General features: G+C 32.8%; 1 protein-coding gene across 3 annotated transcripts in view; it reads right to left on the reverse strand.

Moving 5' to 3' along the window:
* Positions 1-8,946: 8,946 nt before the first annotated feature.
* The window catches only part of LOC117113591 (thrombospondin type-1 domain-containing protein 7A-like), a 15,938-nt gene continuing 6,879 nt past the window's right edge, over positions 8,947-18,005 (reverse strand). For 2 of the 3 annotated variants that reach the window (XM_033256979.1, XM_033256978.1), the window contains exons 3-4: positions 16,740-16,863; positions 8,947-9,583 (exon numbers count right to left, since the gene is read on the reverse strand). In XM_033256979.1, coding sequence (XP_033112870.1) covers positions 9,450-9,583; positions 16,740-16,863 — 258 coding nt within the window. In that variant the 3' untranslated portion in view covers positions 8,947-9,449. The remainder of the gene's footprint in view (positions 9,584-16,739; positions 16,864-18,005) is intronic. The other variant, XM_033256980.1, reaches the window with a different exon arrangement.

An 18,005-nucleotide genomic window follows, 5' to 3' on the forward strand; every position in this document is an offset into this window, starting at 1 on the left:
TTGATAATTTCCTTTACAATGATACAAATGTAATTTTGATAATCTGCAATACTCTTACATTGCAGAGACAGCTTCAGTTTTAAATGTCGTTGATGAAGATATATGGAAAATCCTTCTTAAGAACATGTGTCAGATGAATATACGTGACAGGTTTAATTTCAACGATGCAATGAGTAATTTGTAACAGTAAAAATAACGATTAAACTTGAAAGCTTAATAATACATAAAATGTACCGTACTATATAGTTATCGCTTTAAATGCTTCCGTGCATCTAATGCTTCCTCTGAGACACAGTATAAATATTGCATAGTACACTTCATTTTATGGAACATCTTTTAATGAATTTTCATTTTTTTAGAATCATCTAAAGAGTACAGTATATAGCCAATTTTGTGAATATTAGCTGTTGTTTAACAAAATATTGATGCTAAGTTGGGAATTTCTATGACAGTTAAAATAAAAATGTCTTGTACCTTGTATCTTGGAATCTAATACCCTATTCAAACAACACTCCATTGTGATCGGTTGCGATGTAGTCGGTGGTCATCCGAAACTAATTACTCTTGATTGCAACCAACGAGTGCATTCAGACCAATCAGACAAAAAAATTATATTGGAACGGGAGGTCAAACGGTACAGTACAGTACTAGGCCTCCGGTGCCTAGACCTATGTTGAATTTGTTGCAATCAGATTCTGTGGTAATCAGAGGTAATAAAGATTGTAGCACCCAATCACAACAGGTAACGATTGCGATATCAAATAATTATCAACTACTATTGGTGAGATTTAACACACGATTGTGAATTGTGATAGGGGTGTCGCAATTGCTACAACCGATCGCAATGTGTTGCTAGTCTGAATAGGGTACAACATGAATAGTATTGACTGAATGAAACTGATATTAATGATAGCCAGCAAACAGAAGAAAAAAAAAAAACTTGATTCTCATCCATGTTGATTTATTTTTCAGTTCATGTATAAATATATAAAGTTTATTTTTTAACTGTGATTAAATTATCTGCTTCCCTTTCATGTGAAGGTTGTTGGCTGGCTATCATTCTAAATGTAATTTCTTACATATACATTAACACAGCCTGACAGTAATTATTTGTATGTGATAGGCCATTTAGCTAGACCAATTAGCTAGGCTTATTAGCTACACCAATTAAACTGGCCAATTTACAACTAATTACAGTACCAGTCAAATGTATATTCTGAGAAAAAATTTCCCTAGATGACAGAACCAGTTCTTATACTTTACTAAAACAATTACAAGTCAATTATATATGTTTTTTATTTTCAATGCAAACAACCAATTTAAATATTGATCTCTATTATTATATGAGGCTGTCAACTACCAGCATTTGGAAACAACCAGAGCATGACCCATTAATACTGGAAAAAAAACTTGGTCTATTATCAATTTACTGGTATAACATTCTATTGATAAAATAATGAAAACTAGTTAAATAATAGGCAAGCATGTTAATGTTATTGACAAGATATATAAACATGGCTTTATTAGCCAAGTTAAGAAAATTATGGAAGATATTTCACACCCATTAAAACAATGATTATGTTATAAATAACTCAGGTAGACTCCGTCCTTTGAAATGCAATACAACACGATTCCACTCATGTTTTCAACACTTCAGATATAGTGTTTATATTGTATTGTATAAAAGTCTTTCATGTATATTATTTTTTAAGTGCTACAAATCCTTTGTGTTTTATATTATTTCATAACATATTATTTATGTACTATAGTTTAAGTATCAATGAAACCAAATTTCACGTACGACTTGTTTTGTGGTCATGATAACAAACATCTGGTGTAAGACTTACACTTTCAAACCCAATGTCGGGCTCTCAAGCCAGCCCCCTAAAAATCTCAAGCCTTTTAATCCAAACCTTCAAATAGTTCACTTCTGCAAACCGTAATTACACAATTCAAGTTTAAAATTGAAATCTTTTGGTCAGAGTAGGCCTAATTTTTCCCAAACTGAATTATGTTTATGGAACAGTATTACCTAAATCATTCTATGACTACCTAAAGTAGTTTTCTAAAACGATTTTGGCCTATATTTGCAATAGAGTTTTAAATCAAATGTGATCATATGTTTAAAAACTTATTGTCCCCATAGAGAGGTGAACCCAAGACCCTTGACTCCCACTAAGATATCAAATGTGACATTTGAAGTAGATTTCATGCACTATCAGAATTTGTAAATCTTGCAGAATTTGTCTTCCAGTGGTACAATAAATCTTAATCAATGTTTCAGGCTTGGCCACACTTTGTTTGAAGTATTTTTAACTTTAATGGAAAAAACCAATCAGAAGTACCTTGTATTAGAGTTTAACCAATGAGTCATGGACAGTGTATGCTATGTTAAGTGATTTGGTACATTCGGTAAATCTATGAGGCACAACATAAAAGATCAAAGGTTATAATCCCTGATCGCATCAAACAAAAAAATAACTTTTGCTTGCTGCTATTGTACAAGAAGAAAAAAAAGTTTCACTTTGTCACTATGGTAGAGAGAACTAAAATACAGAACATAAAAAAAAAGAAAATTGCTGGAAAGATTTCATTTAACATAACATAATAGTATAACCTACACTTGTTTTGTCAAAAAAAATCTGTATCTATCTGATTCATTTCACTTTTTCAATCAAATGGTATAAGGACTACAATGGTCTAATTATCAGGAAGAGTTTAACCAAATACTGTATGTCTGGTATCTATATAATAATAGCTGTGAGCTCCATTGGCTCATGTTAGCAGAGTTAGCAGACCCAAATGTGGCAAAGTGGGTCTCCTCACACCCAGTGGCAGCACCAGCGAGGGGGCAGGGGCTTAAGCCCCCATCAGTCTGGTCAAGCTCCCTTCATTGGCCAAAGCAAAATAATTAAAAAAATAGGCCTAGTTTTTCCCAACCCAGTACTGTACTGCCTACGCCAAGCCAAATCTGTCTCAGTAATCGTTTGTTAGCAGACCCAAATGTGGCAAAGTGGGTCTCCTCACACCCAGTGGCAGCACCAGCAAGGGGGCAGGGGGGCTTAAGCCCCAATCAGTCTGGTCAATCCCCCCACCCCATCAGGCAGTCGGACCAAAAAAAAAAAAATTAAAAAAAAATAGGCCTAGTTTTCCCATCCCAGCCATTTCCGGCCATCTAGAAGTCCCAATTTTTGGGAGGAGGGGACACCCCCTCCCTTTACCTCCCCTGGCTCTTGCCTTCGGCCCTCAGATAACGATGCGCGCTATAGTTACACCCATTAATACTTAGCCCCCCAAGTCGGACATCTTAGCGCCCCCCCCCCCCCCACAAATTTTATCCTAGAGTCGCCACTGGCGATACGATTTAGTGATAAACATCATAACCCTCCCCACCCAAAAGAAAAAAACAAAAACAAATTTGATAGCCTGGACAGGGCTTTAAGCTTTAACCAGATTATCAAATTTTCTTTGACAACAAATTGTTGTATGCCCATATATAGTCATGATGTGCCTATATATGGTCATGATATGATGTCATTATGATCATATTTGGGCATGTTAGGTCACATGTTTTTGTCAAAATTCGATAGTCTGAACAGGGATTTAGTGCTCCCTGCTTAGGAGGTATATAAAAAAATAAATAAGAATGAAGAGTAAAATAGAATAAATCAAAATTTGACAGGAAGTTATAAAGATTCAGTTCCTTGAAGGGATGTGAGCAAATGTAAAATGCTATGGGTTAAGCTCACGTGATATTTGTTTTCTTTTTATATGTTCATGGAGTCATTTACATTTTTTAAGGAGTTAGTAATTATGGGTAAAAGCGGCATTGTGTATTGAACTAAATGAAAGTGCCGCTTTAGTCAATTTGTACAGATTACATACACTCTATTGATTAACAAAACACAAAACTGCAGGTCTTTCAACTCGTGATTTTCAACACATAAAGCGGTGTTGATGGAGTATTCTTTACAAAGCAAAACTGACAGAATTTTTAAAAAAATGATGAGTGCTGATTCTAGATGTCTATGGAATCATGCTCTCCTGAGAGATGAGAATGTGTTCATTAGGTACTTGATCTAATGACCGAAGGTAATAATGTAAAGTACACTGTGTTTATTACAATGTGTACTATAAATAGCAAAGACACGCCAAACCAGTCACTCTTCGCATAAATCAATTTTCAGTTATTAATAATGTGTTAAACAGTAAAATGTGAGCTATAAAATGGTAAAAGAATCATTTAAATCTGACATTTCGTCATGAAGTTACAGGAGTTTTAATTGTTGTTTTAACATTGAAATTGGAGAAAATAATAACAGAGCATGATGTATAGATATATAATGGTTAGTTTAGTGCAAAAAAATGGATTTCAGAAATTTTGACATTCCAGCATGTTTTGGCCATTATCCCTGAAACACAATTTGCGACAAGTGACTGGTTTGGCTTCTCTTTGCCACATATTATGTCAAAAGATGAAACAGTGTTAATAAAGGTAATAGATATTCTTTGCAAATGATCCAGTTCTTTAAATTACTTTTTCAGGACATTTCTTCTGGCTGATAGCTATTTGATCAATGCTGATGATATACTTCTGTTAACATCGTAATTGTAGAGAAGGGGGCAAGAATAATCTGCAGATTACTGAAAATTTATACTGGACAAAATGCAGGCCTATTTTAATCTACGATATCAACTCCTTTTTTATTGCTTTAGAGTGGAGAGTACTCACCTACTAGTCCAGCAAACTTTGGTTGGTTGCATTTTTTTTGCTATATTTTTAAAAAAATTGGATATGATGTAGAGTAGACATAGATAAATCAAAAAAGTATGTGCAACATTTTTTTTTCATACGTAAGGGGGGTTGCCAGCCGTTTCAAAATGGCTGCCATTTTTTCCTAAAATTGTCACTAATATTGTAAATTTATGTCATTAAAATGCAGTATTCAATTGGAAATCCACTCATAACAATGACAGCTAATAAATAAACAGTTAATATTGTACACATTTTTGAGCTATTACAATTTCAAATGGCTGCCATTTTCCATTATTTTAGCTTTTTAGCATACATATTAATATAATAATAACCGACCTGTACAAAAACTGTGATAGAGTTAGTTACATGCCTGTCTCTTATACACATCTAGATGTGTATAAGAGACAGATATCAAGCTATTGCTGATTGTTGTTTTTTCAGTATGCTTTCAATATATATATACATATATATATACACATATATATATATGTATGTAATAACCATTAACAGCATATGGCAACTGCATATAACTAGCTCTATCACACGTTTTTGTTTTACAGTACTGATTAGTTATTATTATGTATGCTAAAAAGCTAAAATAATGGAAAATTGCAGCCATTTTAAATTGTAATAGCTCAAAATTGTGTACAATATTTAGTTACCTGTTGTTGTCATTGTTATGAGTGAATTTCCAATTGAATGCTACATTTGAATGACATAAACTTACAATATTAGTGACAATTTTAGGAAAAAATGGCGGCCATTTTGAAATTGCTGGCAACCCCCCTTACGTATGAAAAAAAAAATGTTGCACATACTTTTTTGATTTATCAATGTCTACTCTACATCATATCCAATTTTTTTTAAATATAGCAAAAAAAAAATGCAACCTCTGATATTTCGGATGATATACATTTCGGACTGGACTATACCCTTTGCCTCATGAGCCTTCTGTGAGCACATATTTATATGTTAATAAAAATATAGCACTGCAGTTTAGCACAGCAGTTGCTGTTCTGCTTTTCTAAGGACCTGAGTATGTGCTCCATCGCGATTAATCCAATAACCAGGGGTAATAACGCGAAATGCTTAGATGTTGACTTGTTGGCATTAGGCGCTATGTAAGTCATATAAAACATATGATTATTATTATTATATAGTACAGTTATGTTTGGAGAGTCTATAGGAATATATCCTCTACCAGATATATGATATGTAAATTCCATCATCAAGAGATAAATAGATTTTTTATGGAACTTCTCATATCCTACATTCTATTATATACTAGAATAGGGGACACCTCATGAAACTATACATAATTTTATTATGCCATTTTCTTTTATCTTTGATATGAAACCTTTTAAGACATACAGTAGAAAACCACTAAAAATCATGCACATTATGGTTTTTAAACAGAAGTTAAAAATTAAAATAAAAAAATGAAATTGTTTCTTATAAAAGGATCTATAAGTTCCATTGAGACAGATTGAAACCTTTTACTTAGTAAATCTAATTTGCTGTTTTAAAAAATCTGATCAAAGTCTTTTTATGTTTGTTAGATGTCAGAAAAATGCTAACAAACTTAAAATCTTCACTAACAGTAGAATTTGTTTATAAGTCAGGTGCATTTCATTAAGCTGTATTACAAGTAACAATGAACAATGTATGTTACAAATGACAGATTTTTGTTTCTTTTTAATATGATGTTTCCACAAAAAACATCAAAGAAACTGTATGCATCATGTTTCTCACAGGCTACACTATGAGTGAGCCAACATGTTGTATTTTCAAAAATCCAAACTTTTGAACTTGTACCCAGACAATAGCCAACATGTCATAAAAAAAACAGCATTGTACAGTTTTTTTAATGACAGACAGATAAAATTTTTAGACAGAAATTTATATTAAAAATTTTAGAGCTTTTAAGTACTGATTATTAAAATGACTGTCAATTTTTCATTGAAAGTTACTTTCTCATTGTTAAACTTTCTTTTAACTGTGCATAACTGCCAAATATAATTTTATATCCACATTTTTATAATGAATTTTAAAACATCATTTTAAACTTTGCATATTTGTTTAAAATTTATGTCAAATCAAACTGGAAGAGCTCTAAGACAGTTAAAACTTGTTCTTACTTTTGAACAATCCAGTCAAGTTACAATGACTTTTTACACATTTTTTAAAGTGCTTGTATTTCTATCTTGTTGTCATGCTTGTCATTGTATTTTAGATGTTTTATCGAAGAAATAAATATGATTTTATTATATAATAGTTTTACCAATGATTAGGGTGGGGCCAGGCTATTTCTATTAAGCCATTTCTTCACACTTTCTATTTGTTTTGTTATTTACTAGATTTACAAGAATATAAATTGTAGAATAACCTCCTAACAGTAGTAGTAGTAGTAGTAGTAGTTATGTAAAGTATTACTTCAGGGGATGATTCAAATCAGAGCCATAGATAGAAAGAGTTGCGACATTGAGAATTTAGAAGCCATTTTGTTTCATACGCGATGCGCGTTCTGTGTCTAACATGATGTGCGTTCCTGTGTATAATATTGTATAATACATTTAGCAGCCTGTATAGTTTAATTTCATTTAATCTTTTATTTCATATTATAAAATAATACTGTAATAATTTACTATATTTACGACGCGCGACTAACATGGCAACTAACACGCGCGTGGGTAAATCGTCACGTACGCTGACGGTTTATGGTCTGGCTGCTATGGTTTTTGTGACGTTCAGCGTGTAGGGACGCACGTGCGCCTAGAATGTCGATGCCAGAGTTATAACCTTTGATGTCCTGAGATGTGCGTCCTTTTGTTAAATTACCTTGGGCCAGGCTATTTCTATTAAGCCATTTCTTCACATTTTCTATTTGTTTTGTTATTTACTAGATTTACAAGAATATAAATTGCAGAATAACCTCCTAACAGTAGTAGTAGTAGTAGTTATGTAAAGTATTACTTCAGGGGAATGATTCAAATGGCCCCAGCCAGCCCGGGCCCCCGACTCCCTAAATTTGTGAAAATTATTTTTTTATAATTGAGAAAAATAGAAAAATATGTTCAATTTTCAAGTCTGAAATTGCCATTTCCAGCCATCTAGAGGTGCCATAATCATAAATTTTCTTACCTGGGGTTGAGGTGGTATAGACCCTCCATCTGTACAAAGTCCCCCTGGGCCCCCTTTATGTTTTTAAAATAAATAATAGCAAAACTCAGAATTGCACCTTGAGGCTCTACAGTAAATGTAAACCATTAACCTTCTCTCTGACAAAGTGAATTAATACTGATAATTATGTATAGTTACATCCTATTAGCAATATTCTTCAGATAACAACATTTCCACAACCTCAGACTCTTTCAATCAACTTTGCATTATGGTTCAGACAGCCTGTCTCAATAAAAAAAAATTGCTTTCATCATATCATCAAACAACATGATAATGACTATAGCACCATTGCAGATATCAAAAGAAGAAAAAACAATCCACAAAAAGCCGCTAACTGGATTGAACTACTGTTAAATGAACATTACCTGATGTTTCACTGAATTACCTTATCTCATGAGAATGATGTCTGTTGTTTAACGCACAGGTAAATGTTTTCCGATCTCTATTAATAATCACCAATAATGTACAGTAGTTGTTATGAGCATTTCTAAGTATTATCTTAATAAATTAGTTTTTGCTTGGATATCCATCTGTTTATGATTGAACTGGATCAAGTCATAAAACTATTGTTCATGACGCAGTTTCAAACATCATTTACATTTGGCTTCCATCCATTTCTTTCAACCATTCTTAATTATTTTACAGAGGTAGTGTAATACCTGTAGTAGTATGGTTGGTGGTAAGATGACATAGAAGAAAATCATGATGGTGATAATGATAATAATTATGATGATGATTATGATAATTATGATGATGATTATGATGATGAAGATGATAAGGACGTGATAATGACATGATGATAATGATTACACTGATGATAATGATGATGATTAAGTTCATAAAGATAATAATGACAGCAGAGGGCAACATAATTTGTGTGAGCCTAATGAAGAATTATAAATGTGATGATGCTGACAATAATTGAGAATATAATAAGACGAAAACTACAGTGATACTGAGGAAGAGTTTGATGTCTTTTATGATGAAAATGATAACATATATTTCTTTTGAATTTGTTTTTTCCCTTTAATCTATGTGCATACAGTTGAGTAGGTCTACAGTTTAATATGCTATATAAATAGCACATTATTATAATTTACAATTATTTACAAAATGTAGTATGTAAATATTTTTATAGTAAATAACATAGAAATGCTCGAGAGTGGATGATAATATTATTATAATCCATTCTCGAGCATTCCATGTTTTGTTCCCCTTTTTTCATAAAAAGCTGGAGTCATTCAGTGCCATATGTACTATAAAAATAAAACAATTATTATCACTGTCATACAAATTGAGAAGAGTTATACACAGTACTAAACAAACATTACTAAAGGCATGCTGTGTTGTAAATGTACTATTCAAGTCTTACAGTGTAAACGTACTATTCAAGTCTACAAGAGTAAACACTAATCTCTATCTAACCATTACTTGATCCAATGCTTGTGAAGGCTAAAGCCAGACACTCATTACGTTCTATGACGGTTGTACGACGAATCCAACTCCCAGTGGCTTAAGGCCTATGCGCTCTCCTGCTGCGGTCCGCAGCCCCAAAAAGGGGCCAAAAAGGGGCCCGCCCACATGGTCCTCGATCTATCACCCTGACCAAAAAGGGTTTTGTTGATACATAACAGCAAAATTGTCCTTCTGAAAGAAGAAAACAAAACACCTGAGGAGAGCAAAAGAAACAGAGAAAGACCTAAACACACATGAATCGAACAAATATTAAAAGAAAGACCTCAAACCAATCAACAAAACAATAAATAAATACTTTGATCAATTATAATTGTGAGAGGCTGAATTGGAAGAGAGTGGTGCCAAGGCTAATGGCTTGACTAAGCCAAAAAGGCCAGAAAAAGAACAAAATAATGCACCACAGGTGGTACAGAACAAATCATCCATCTTTGCATTTTTGACATTTCAAACCATATTTTGATGTTTTTCTCATTCTGCTCCTAAGGTTCTGTCCAGACTATCAAATTTTCTTTGACAAAAAACTGTTTATATACCCATATATAGTCATGATATGCCTATATATGGTCATGATGTGCCTATACATCATAACCATATTTAGGCATGTCACATGTTTTTGTCAAATGACAGTGTGGACAGGACTTTAAAACCAGACTACTCTTCGCATCTCTACTTTTCTTGCAAAAATATAACCACAATTAGATTGACCACATGCGATGATCTGTCGTTTAGGGAGTAAATCTATATTTAATTCCTAGTTTGAACAGGATATGATTTAGCCAGGGTACAGTTACCATCCATCTTAGTCAAAATTGATCCACTGCGAACAAGGCATTAGTTTATAAAGCATCATTTCAATCCTTAATTGGCAAGTCACTCTCTTTTGGATGTATATGAAATAAAATTAAGAAATCAATCAAATTAAAGCAACCAGTCGCCTAGGACAATTATGAAATAATAATATTCAAGACTTTACTAAAAACTCGTAGTTAATTGCAATCTCATTCCTACTTTATTACTAATACTCCAGGCATTCTGTATTTATCGTAGATAGTTTATATGATCTACATCATAATTGTAACTATGCATGTGATATTATAATAATAATGAGTCTTCTTAAATGTATTTATATCAATTCTTTAAAGCTCTCTCCACACTATTAGATTTTATGCGACAAAAAAATATGATATGCCCATATTCGGTTGTAATGTGACATCATCACACCCATATATGGGCACATCACACAAAATTGTCACTGTGTAGACTGAGCTTAAGAATGGCGAGTCGAATGGTGCTGCAACCTACAGCCATAATATTAGCGCTGTTTCATACGGCACGCTCGCCAATGGTTCTGTTGGTGGAACAAGTCTTCTCGGATAAGAACTATAAACCGTAAGCCTAGTATACACAATTAGCTCATTTGCACTTTAGAGAACCCAGTACATCTTATGAGACAAGTAGGGACTACCTTAGTGTACTGGTTCATACAGCTTCTGTTGTGGACAGACAAGTGTAGTTGATAACAGTTTGCCAGGAAGCTAAGACATGAAGACACCATTAGGGGAGAGTTACTGTATAAGCCACTGTAGTCCATGCTTTGTGCGCTCTGATCTTCATGAAACAACGCTATATATATGCTGTGATGTAATGGGCCCTAAACTTCAGGTGACGTTTTAGACTAGCTTGATGGGTAACCTTCACTAAAATCCAACTGTCTGTGGTAATACATAGAATATGAAATGGCTAGAACAGTAATCAATTTATTCATATTCTACAAAAAGGTTTGTAAATCAGTAAAACTAAATTCCTTCAATTTAAACTAATTTTGACATTTGAACTAAAAATTTAATTCATAATTTTTTTTTCAAACTAGCACACATAGATCTTTGAAAGATATATAGTATTTGTATAAAAAATTTAAAAATAAGATCAGCATAAATCAAAACAAGAATCAAGAAGAAGATTCACTTCTTGTAGATAGACTTACAAAAAGGCAACTGTCATTAACAAGATAAACAACTTGAAACATCAAGTACATGAGTACAGCACTCAAAGCTTTAAATCCCTTTCCAAGGCTACATAATGTGCTTAAGTGTTTACTTAACTTATTTGTATTTTACATTTTGCAAATAAAATCACCAATAAAATATACATGTCAAACATGACAGTACTCCACTAGCCTCTTTTAGATTCAAGAAAGTTGGAAACAAAATAAGTAGAAGACGAAAATGTTTAATGACCCCATATTACGTACTTATCACCAGAAACTGTTACAATCATTTTAGGTATTATGTTTGAGAAGTAAAACATTTCTTTTAAGAATGCTTATAGTAGCAGTAAAGACAGGATGATTTTACTTCATTTTTTTTACTACAGTACTAGCAAATCTGGTTTTTATTGTCACTAATAATTAAATGGATCAGCAAATAAATGTAGTTCTTTCTAATTCAAATTTAGAGAGCATACCTGACAGCTGAATGGTGGTGTATATTGTGTTTGTGACAATGGATATAAAAATTATTTTTATATACCAGTGTTATACAATAATATGTTTATGAGCATATGGGAAAACCCCAGAACAACAAATCAGATAATACTGTACAGTAAATTCTATTATACGAAACATCGGACGAATCTAACCTTGAATGGAAAAAACAAATCTAACTTTGGTGTATGCATATGTTCTTTTTGTATGTACATGGTTTTTATCAACATGATTTATGTATAGTATTATTATATAATACACGAATATACACATACAATGTATATATACAAGGACACCTCTCTATGTAATGTAAATATATATATATATATATATATCTGTCTCTTATACACATCTAGATGTGTATAAGAGACAGGTATATTATTTACCTATATTTCTGTATCTATATATATGCTAAAGCCTAGGTATTTAGATTTCAGTTGAAATTTTAAAATAGTTTCGTGGCCGAAATAGACACTGTTCCCTTAATCTTTGCATAGATTGCATAGACTGTAAAAAGCGTAATTGTAATCAATTTAAGAACTTTTGTAGTTAAGTCCAAAAATTAGTGAAAACTTTTTATTTAATCTGTCTCAAAGAAGTTTGCCATTTAAATGATTATATTTTTTTAGGATTTCTTCATAGTTTTTCATAGATAGGAAAGTTAAATTATCAACAGTTATTGGCATCTGTTTATATGCTTGCCACAAATACAACTAGATGAATTAATATCACCATAATAAACAATGATTACAATTCACAGAACTGTGAATACATCTTGCATATTAACAAACAGAATTGGTGTGGCAACAACAGAACATGCATCTCATATCAAGTTAATTTTATTCAAAATATGCTAATTGATTTTATGTATATATATACAGTATAATAAAAATCAATATTCCTCATAGTACAGTAGTAGTGCATGTCTTTATAGTAACCAAACATGACATGTCATTCAGAGGTCAAGATGCTTGCCTTCAAATTTCATTGGTTCAATCTTGAAAAATGTCAGGACAGCCAATCAAATCCCTTCATTAATATTAAGTTTGTAAGTAGAACGTAAAAAGATCTATTGTAATGATTTGATAATCTGGAGGGGAAATTTAAGGGAAACCCAAGCAGGGCAGAAACAAGAAAAATTCAGACAAGATACTATAAAGAGATTGGCCAAGATCTATGAGCAACGGCGACATTGCAGCCAATTTTTCAAACCATTAAATCGCCAGTATTTGTATTGCGGCAATTTAAAAATGAAGTTCAGCCCACAGGCGAATTCATGATTGGTATTACTTGAGTGCTTAAAATAGTCCATTATTTTAAGTTAATGAATAATGACATTATATGACAACCAGTATTCACTTGAAAAGGAAACAATCAAACACTACAATGATGGAAGGTAGAACAATAGAAACCACGTTAACAAGGACTAGAACTCCAATAAGGAGACACCTTAGGAAGTGAAGAAACTGTACCCTTCCTTATATAGGGGTGCCCCTTGAAGAAAGGTTGGCCATAGTGTTAAAAGATACATTTCTCCAACTTCACGGCCAAAAGGCTTCCCCTTATAGCGATATACGGAAGGAGGTGTTTTATTATTGTTTTGATGGCATGCTATAGCCATCCTACTTGTTAATCTAATCTTTCAAAACAAAAAATACTATAAAGCTTTTAAAAATCATACAAAAGTATCACAATATTAAATATAATTTTTAAAATGTGTATTTAACACGTTGACTGCCACACCTTTTTTTAAGGTTTCTTTCTGTGTGCTAAAACAAGTTTACATGTACAAACATACTTTTTGAAATTTTATCTAGTCATATATCATCGAAATGATGTGTCTAATAAATTCGTCAACGGCACTGTGATAGCACTTTTTACTGACTATGTCAAGTGGAAGTTATCTCGTTCACTTTTTGCATGGATTGGTATACTGTATGTTCAAAGGGTGCCCCCACTTGTGCTGCTCCAGTGTACTACCGGCAGCACAACACAACTACACATACGTCATTTGTAAGTTATCGTCTAGGTGTACAGTATCTTCCCCGAACTACCAGCCGTTGAGTCTGTGGTTCTACAATGTACAACAAAGAAGTTATAAACGCTAGAATTTTACCCCGATTATGACGAGTATACTTGTTTCTGGTGCCCTCAGCAATACCCTGTGCGCAAGTATACTCGTCGCTGGCAGCCAATGTGTTAAGGACCTATCTGTGGTTACAATAAATCACTATGTGTTGAGATTACTGTACTACATGTCATACAGGATGGATGACATAAAACTAAACAAAGCTATATATTAATTCCACATCAGAATTGCATACAAATTGTTACGGTGTGACAGTACTGTTCAAGGACACAATGGACATATCTACAACTACTTGTATTAATAATAAAGACCTTCAAAAACAGTGTATTTTGCCAAATGTAATGTAGATTTATATTGCTCACTTTATTTCGAAATGGTCTCAAAGTGCTTGAGGTGTAAGACTACCTCTTACAGTAACTTGCTTGACCCCTAAGGGTCTCTATGTGTCTTAGCTACCTGGTAAACCAGTACTAGCTAATCTCATCTGTGCACAGCATGAATGTGAATGGACCAGTATGCTAGCGCAACCCCCTACTCATCTTGAAGATGTACTGTACTGGATTCTTTCAAGTGCACACGAGCCAGATTGTGTACACATACAGTAAGCCTACGGTTTATCGTCCTTGTAACTGAGGAGTCATGTTCCACAAACAGAACCATAGACCAGCATGCCGTTTGAACCAGCACCGATATTATGGCTATACGTTGCGGCGCCCTTGCCTTAACCACTCGACCATCCAACTATGATTGATTGGAAGTTGGTGACAGGTCTACTGGTCAAAAGGTTGTTGGTTTATTGGTTTGTTCAATGGTTTTGCTATGCAGTGGTTTATCTAAGCTAAGAGGGAGTGTGGGGATGCAAACCCAGAAAAAATTTGTGTCCCCACTTCCATTAAAAATTAACCAATTCACGTATCCCTAACTCATCCAGCTAACACCACTCAATTTCCTATGAGTACTAAAATATAAAGTAGACTGTGGATGTTGTGTGCTGCACACACTACAGTGAACAATTATAAAGAAAATGGTTCAGTACAGTATAATTTATTAATAATACACAATTTTAAAGCTGTAGGCCTTACAATGGGCCTTTGTCAACATACTGTACTTTCTACTACTGAAATATTAATTTAGCTTAATAGTCTAGAAGTCTGGAGTAGTCAATCTTTTTCTAAAATGAGTCGTTGGAAAAGGTATGCTCTGATGAAGTGCATGTCACTTCAACTTTCAGTTTTAAGACGATTTGTCACTTTCTTCAATAATCTTTTCAAGTTTATAAATAACTGCAACTGAGAATTATGTATACCGGATGTTTTCTTGGTAATACTTTTTTTCTAAGGAAATTTGTTATCGTCACTAGGCCTGTGTTACAGTACATGCCTTTAAAAAATGCACATTCCTGCATGCTCATACACAGCCCATATCACATCCCATAACACACCCCACAACATACCTCTACCCAACTGAAACTCCCTCTTTTAAGTATGCATGTATGAATACGCAGACTACAGCAAAATACTGATAATCAGTTAAAACCTGTGAATGATAATTAAACTTGTGTCCCAACCAGGACTCAAACTACAACTTTAGTGTGTCCTTAACCACTAAACCACTATGACATCAGTTCGAATCCTGGCTGACCCACAATACTTTACTTTCATGCATGAGTACAGTAGCACTAGTCTTAAATTTATAACTCCTTTTATTACTCGAAGAAAGAAAGATATCGATATCATTGAATATGAAAGCAATAAAAAGATTTTGAATATTTAAATCATTCAAGGTGAAAATGTACCAAGCACTCTAGTCTATATAGTGCATTAGTCATTCAACTTTAAAAAGTATAAACTTACATTTTGGTTTTTTAAGTATGGTAGACACAACATAGAATTAAAAACAATATGTTAATTAAACAGCAAACTTGTGCAAATAATCAAGAATTATGATATTGTAATGAAAAGAAATGGCTGAATTTTGTCAACAATGAATTATTAATAAACCTACAGTACCAACAAAACAACACAACAAAATATCATCATCTTTGGTATTTTTGTAATGGTTTTTTTTTTAATTAATGTAAAAATTAATGACATTACTTTTGTATTTTATATACATCGTTGATAAAATTTCTTTCCAAAATTATCTTTAATATAATAGTAAAAATTAAATATGGTATAGTTTTTCTGATACAGTTCGCCCTCCAATTCAAGACCACCCTAGGGACCTGAAAATTTTAGGTGATCTCTGGGTTGGCCTCCAATTAGAGGGCTAGCTTTGTGTTAAAAGGTTGAAGATTGTTATTAGGGTCTTTGGAAAAGTGGTCTCGAATTACAGGGGTCTCGGAATTAGAGGGGTCTCAAATTGAAGGATGCACTGCAGTTATCATTCCATACTGGAAGATCATAATTGACTGAATAACAATTTTGTCAGTATATTTTAATATATGGATTTTTTTAAATAATAAAATCTGCTCATATAAAGACTATATTATATAATTTAATTATTCACTCATATTTCAAAAGGCATAAATAGGCCATTTGAAAGTTACAATATAAAAAAAACATTAATAGCATTATTGATTATTTACTAAGCATATGACTTTGCATATGAATTACTATAAGCAATGTAATTTTTAAAAAAAAACATATATTTAACTTATTTGAAAACTTTTTATCAAACTTGTTAATGTTAGTACCAAGCTCTGTAGATAAAATTTTAATTTAAAATACAGGTGGATATGCAAATGATGCTCTTACCTGACAGTCGATAGATGCAGTTTTCAGTTGACACTGATTGTCCCTGGTCATCCACACATTCCACCAATCGTATTCGTTCTCCCAAACGCTCACTGCATCTGGCATTAACCGGAATGGATTTTGTCTATGAATGAAGTGAACAATGTCAGATTAAATGATTATTTGATTAAACCCCAAAAAAAAGAAGTAATATGTAGGCCCTATTTATTTATTTCAACAATACTCTGTGATTGAGTTTGTTCAATCTGAAGGATCTAATATCAAATTATATTAACTATATTAATGACATATTAAATATATAGGCAAATTAAATATATATCAAACAAGACAATAGCCACTCTATAAATCTGATTGACTTTCAAAAAACAAACACTGTCACTACAGCATTGCCATTGCAATCGCTACTATAGCTATTGCTCAATCATACAGGCTCCCGATTCATCAGATAGGTCGTCAAAGCTGAACCAGCTTCAAACTTCCCGGTCTGTCATTGTCAAATCCGCTGATAAATTATCGCAGGATTTAGTGGACATCAGCACCTTCTCATCAAATCAAATCAAATTTCAAGTTACATGATGAATTTTAATTTGATGAATACTATATTCTACTGTTTTTAGCATTCAGAAATTTAGAAACACCAAGACACTTTTTTCACATACTGTACTCTGTAAAAAGAACTTCTGTTCAAAAACACCTTAGAGCATCACAATATTATTAGAGCCTATAATTTGGCAAGTTCTCTGCTTGAAGCCAGATTTGAAGGGGAATTACTGATGACCAAAATTACTTGAAGCATACCGAACATTTAAAGCATCCACTATTCCCAGCTAAACAGATTTTAAAACCATTCAATCACAAAGACATGAGGCCTACAGTTAGATACTGAGTATTTTTGGCAAGTATTCTTAAATTCATTGACATTAATCCACAGAATTCAAAAATCAAACTCGTCGGATAAATATACATAATTCATCTTTTATTCATCCAGAAATACCACATGGATTTAACTGGCATCTGTAAAAAAAATTTTCAGCTTCATTGCATTTTAATAATAAAAAATTCAGGTGTTTAATACTTCCTTCATCTCTTGAGGAATTTTGCATCAAATAACCATAATTAAAATGATGGTCTTTTCTTTTGACAGTTTGAACTTGTTTCCTCATTCAAGATATGTATGTTTTTTATGCACTTCAGATCAACAAATATCAAAACTGAATTCAAAGGCAAGAAACAAAATAGATAAAAAGTAGGTTTAGGCTGTTGATA

Source organism: Anneissia japonica, unplaced genomic scaffold (genome assembly GCF_011630105.1).
Source record: "Anneissia japonica isolate Jap-2015-1 unplaced genomic scaffold, ASM1163010v1 scaffold287748_len1686314_cov196, whole genome shotgun sequence".
In the NCBI taxonomy this organism is placed as follows: domain Eukaryota; kingdom Metazoa; phylum Echinodermata; class Crinoidea; order Comatulida; family Comatulidae; genus Anneissia; species Anneissia japonica.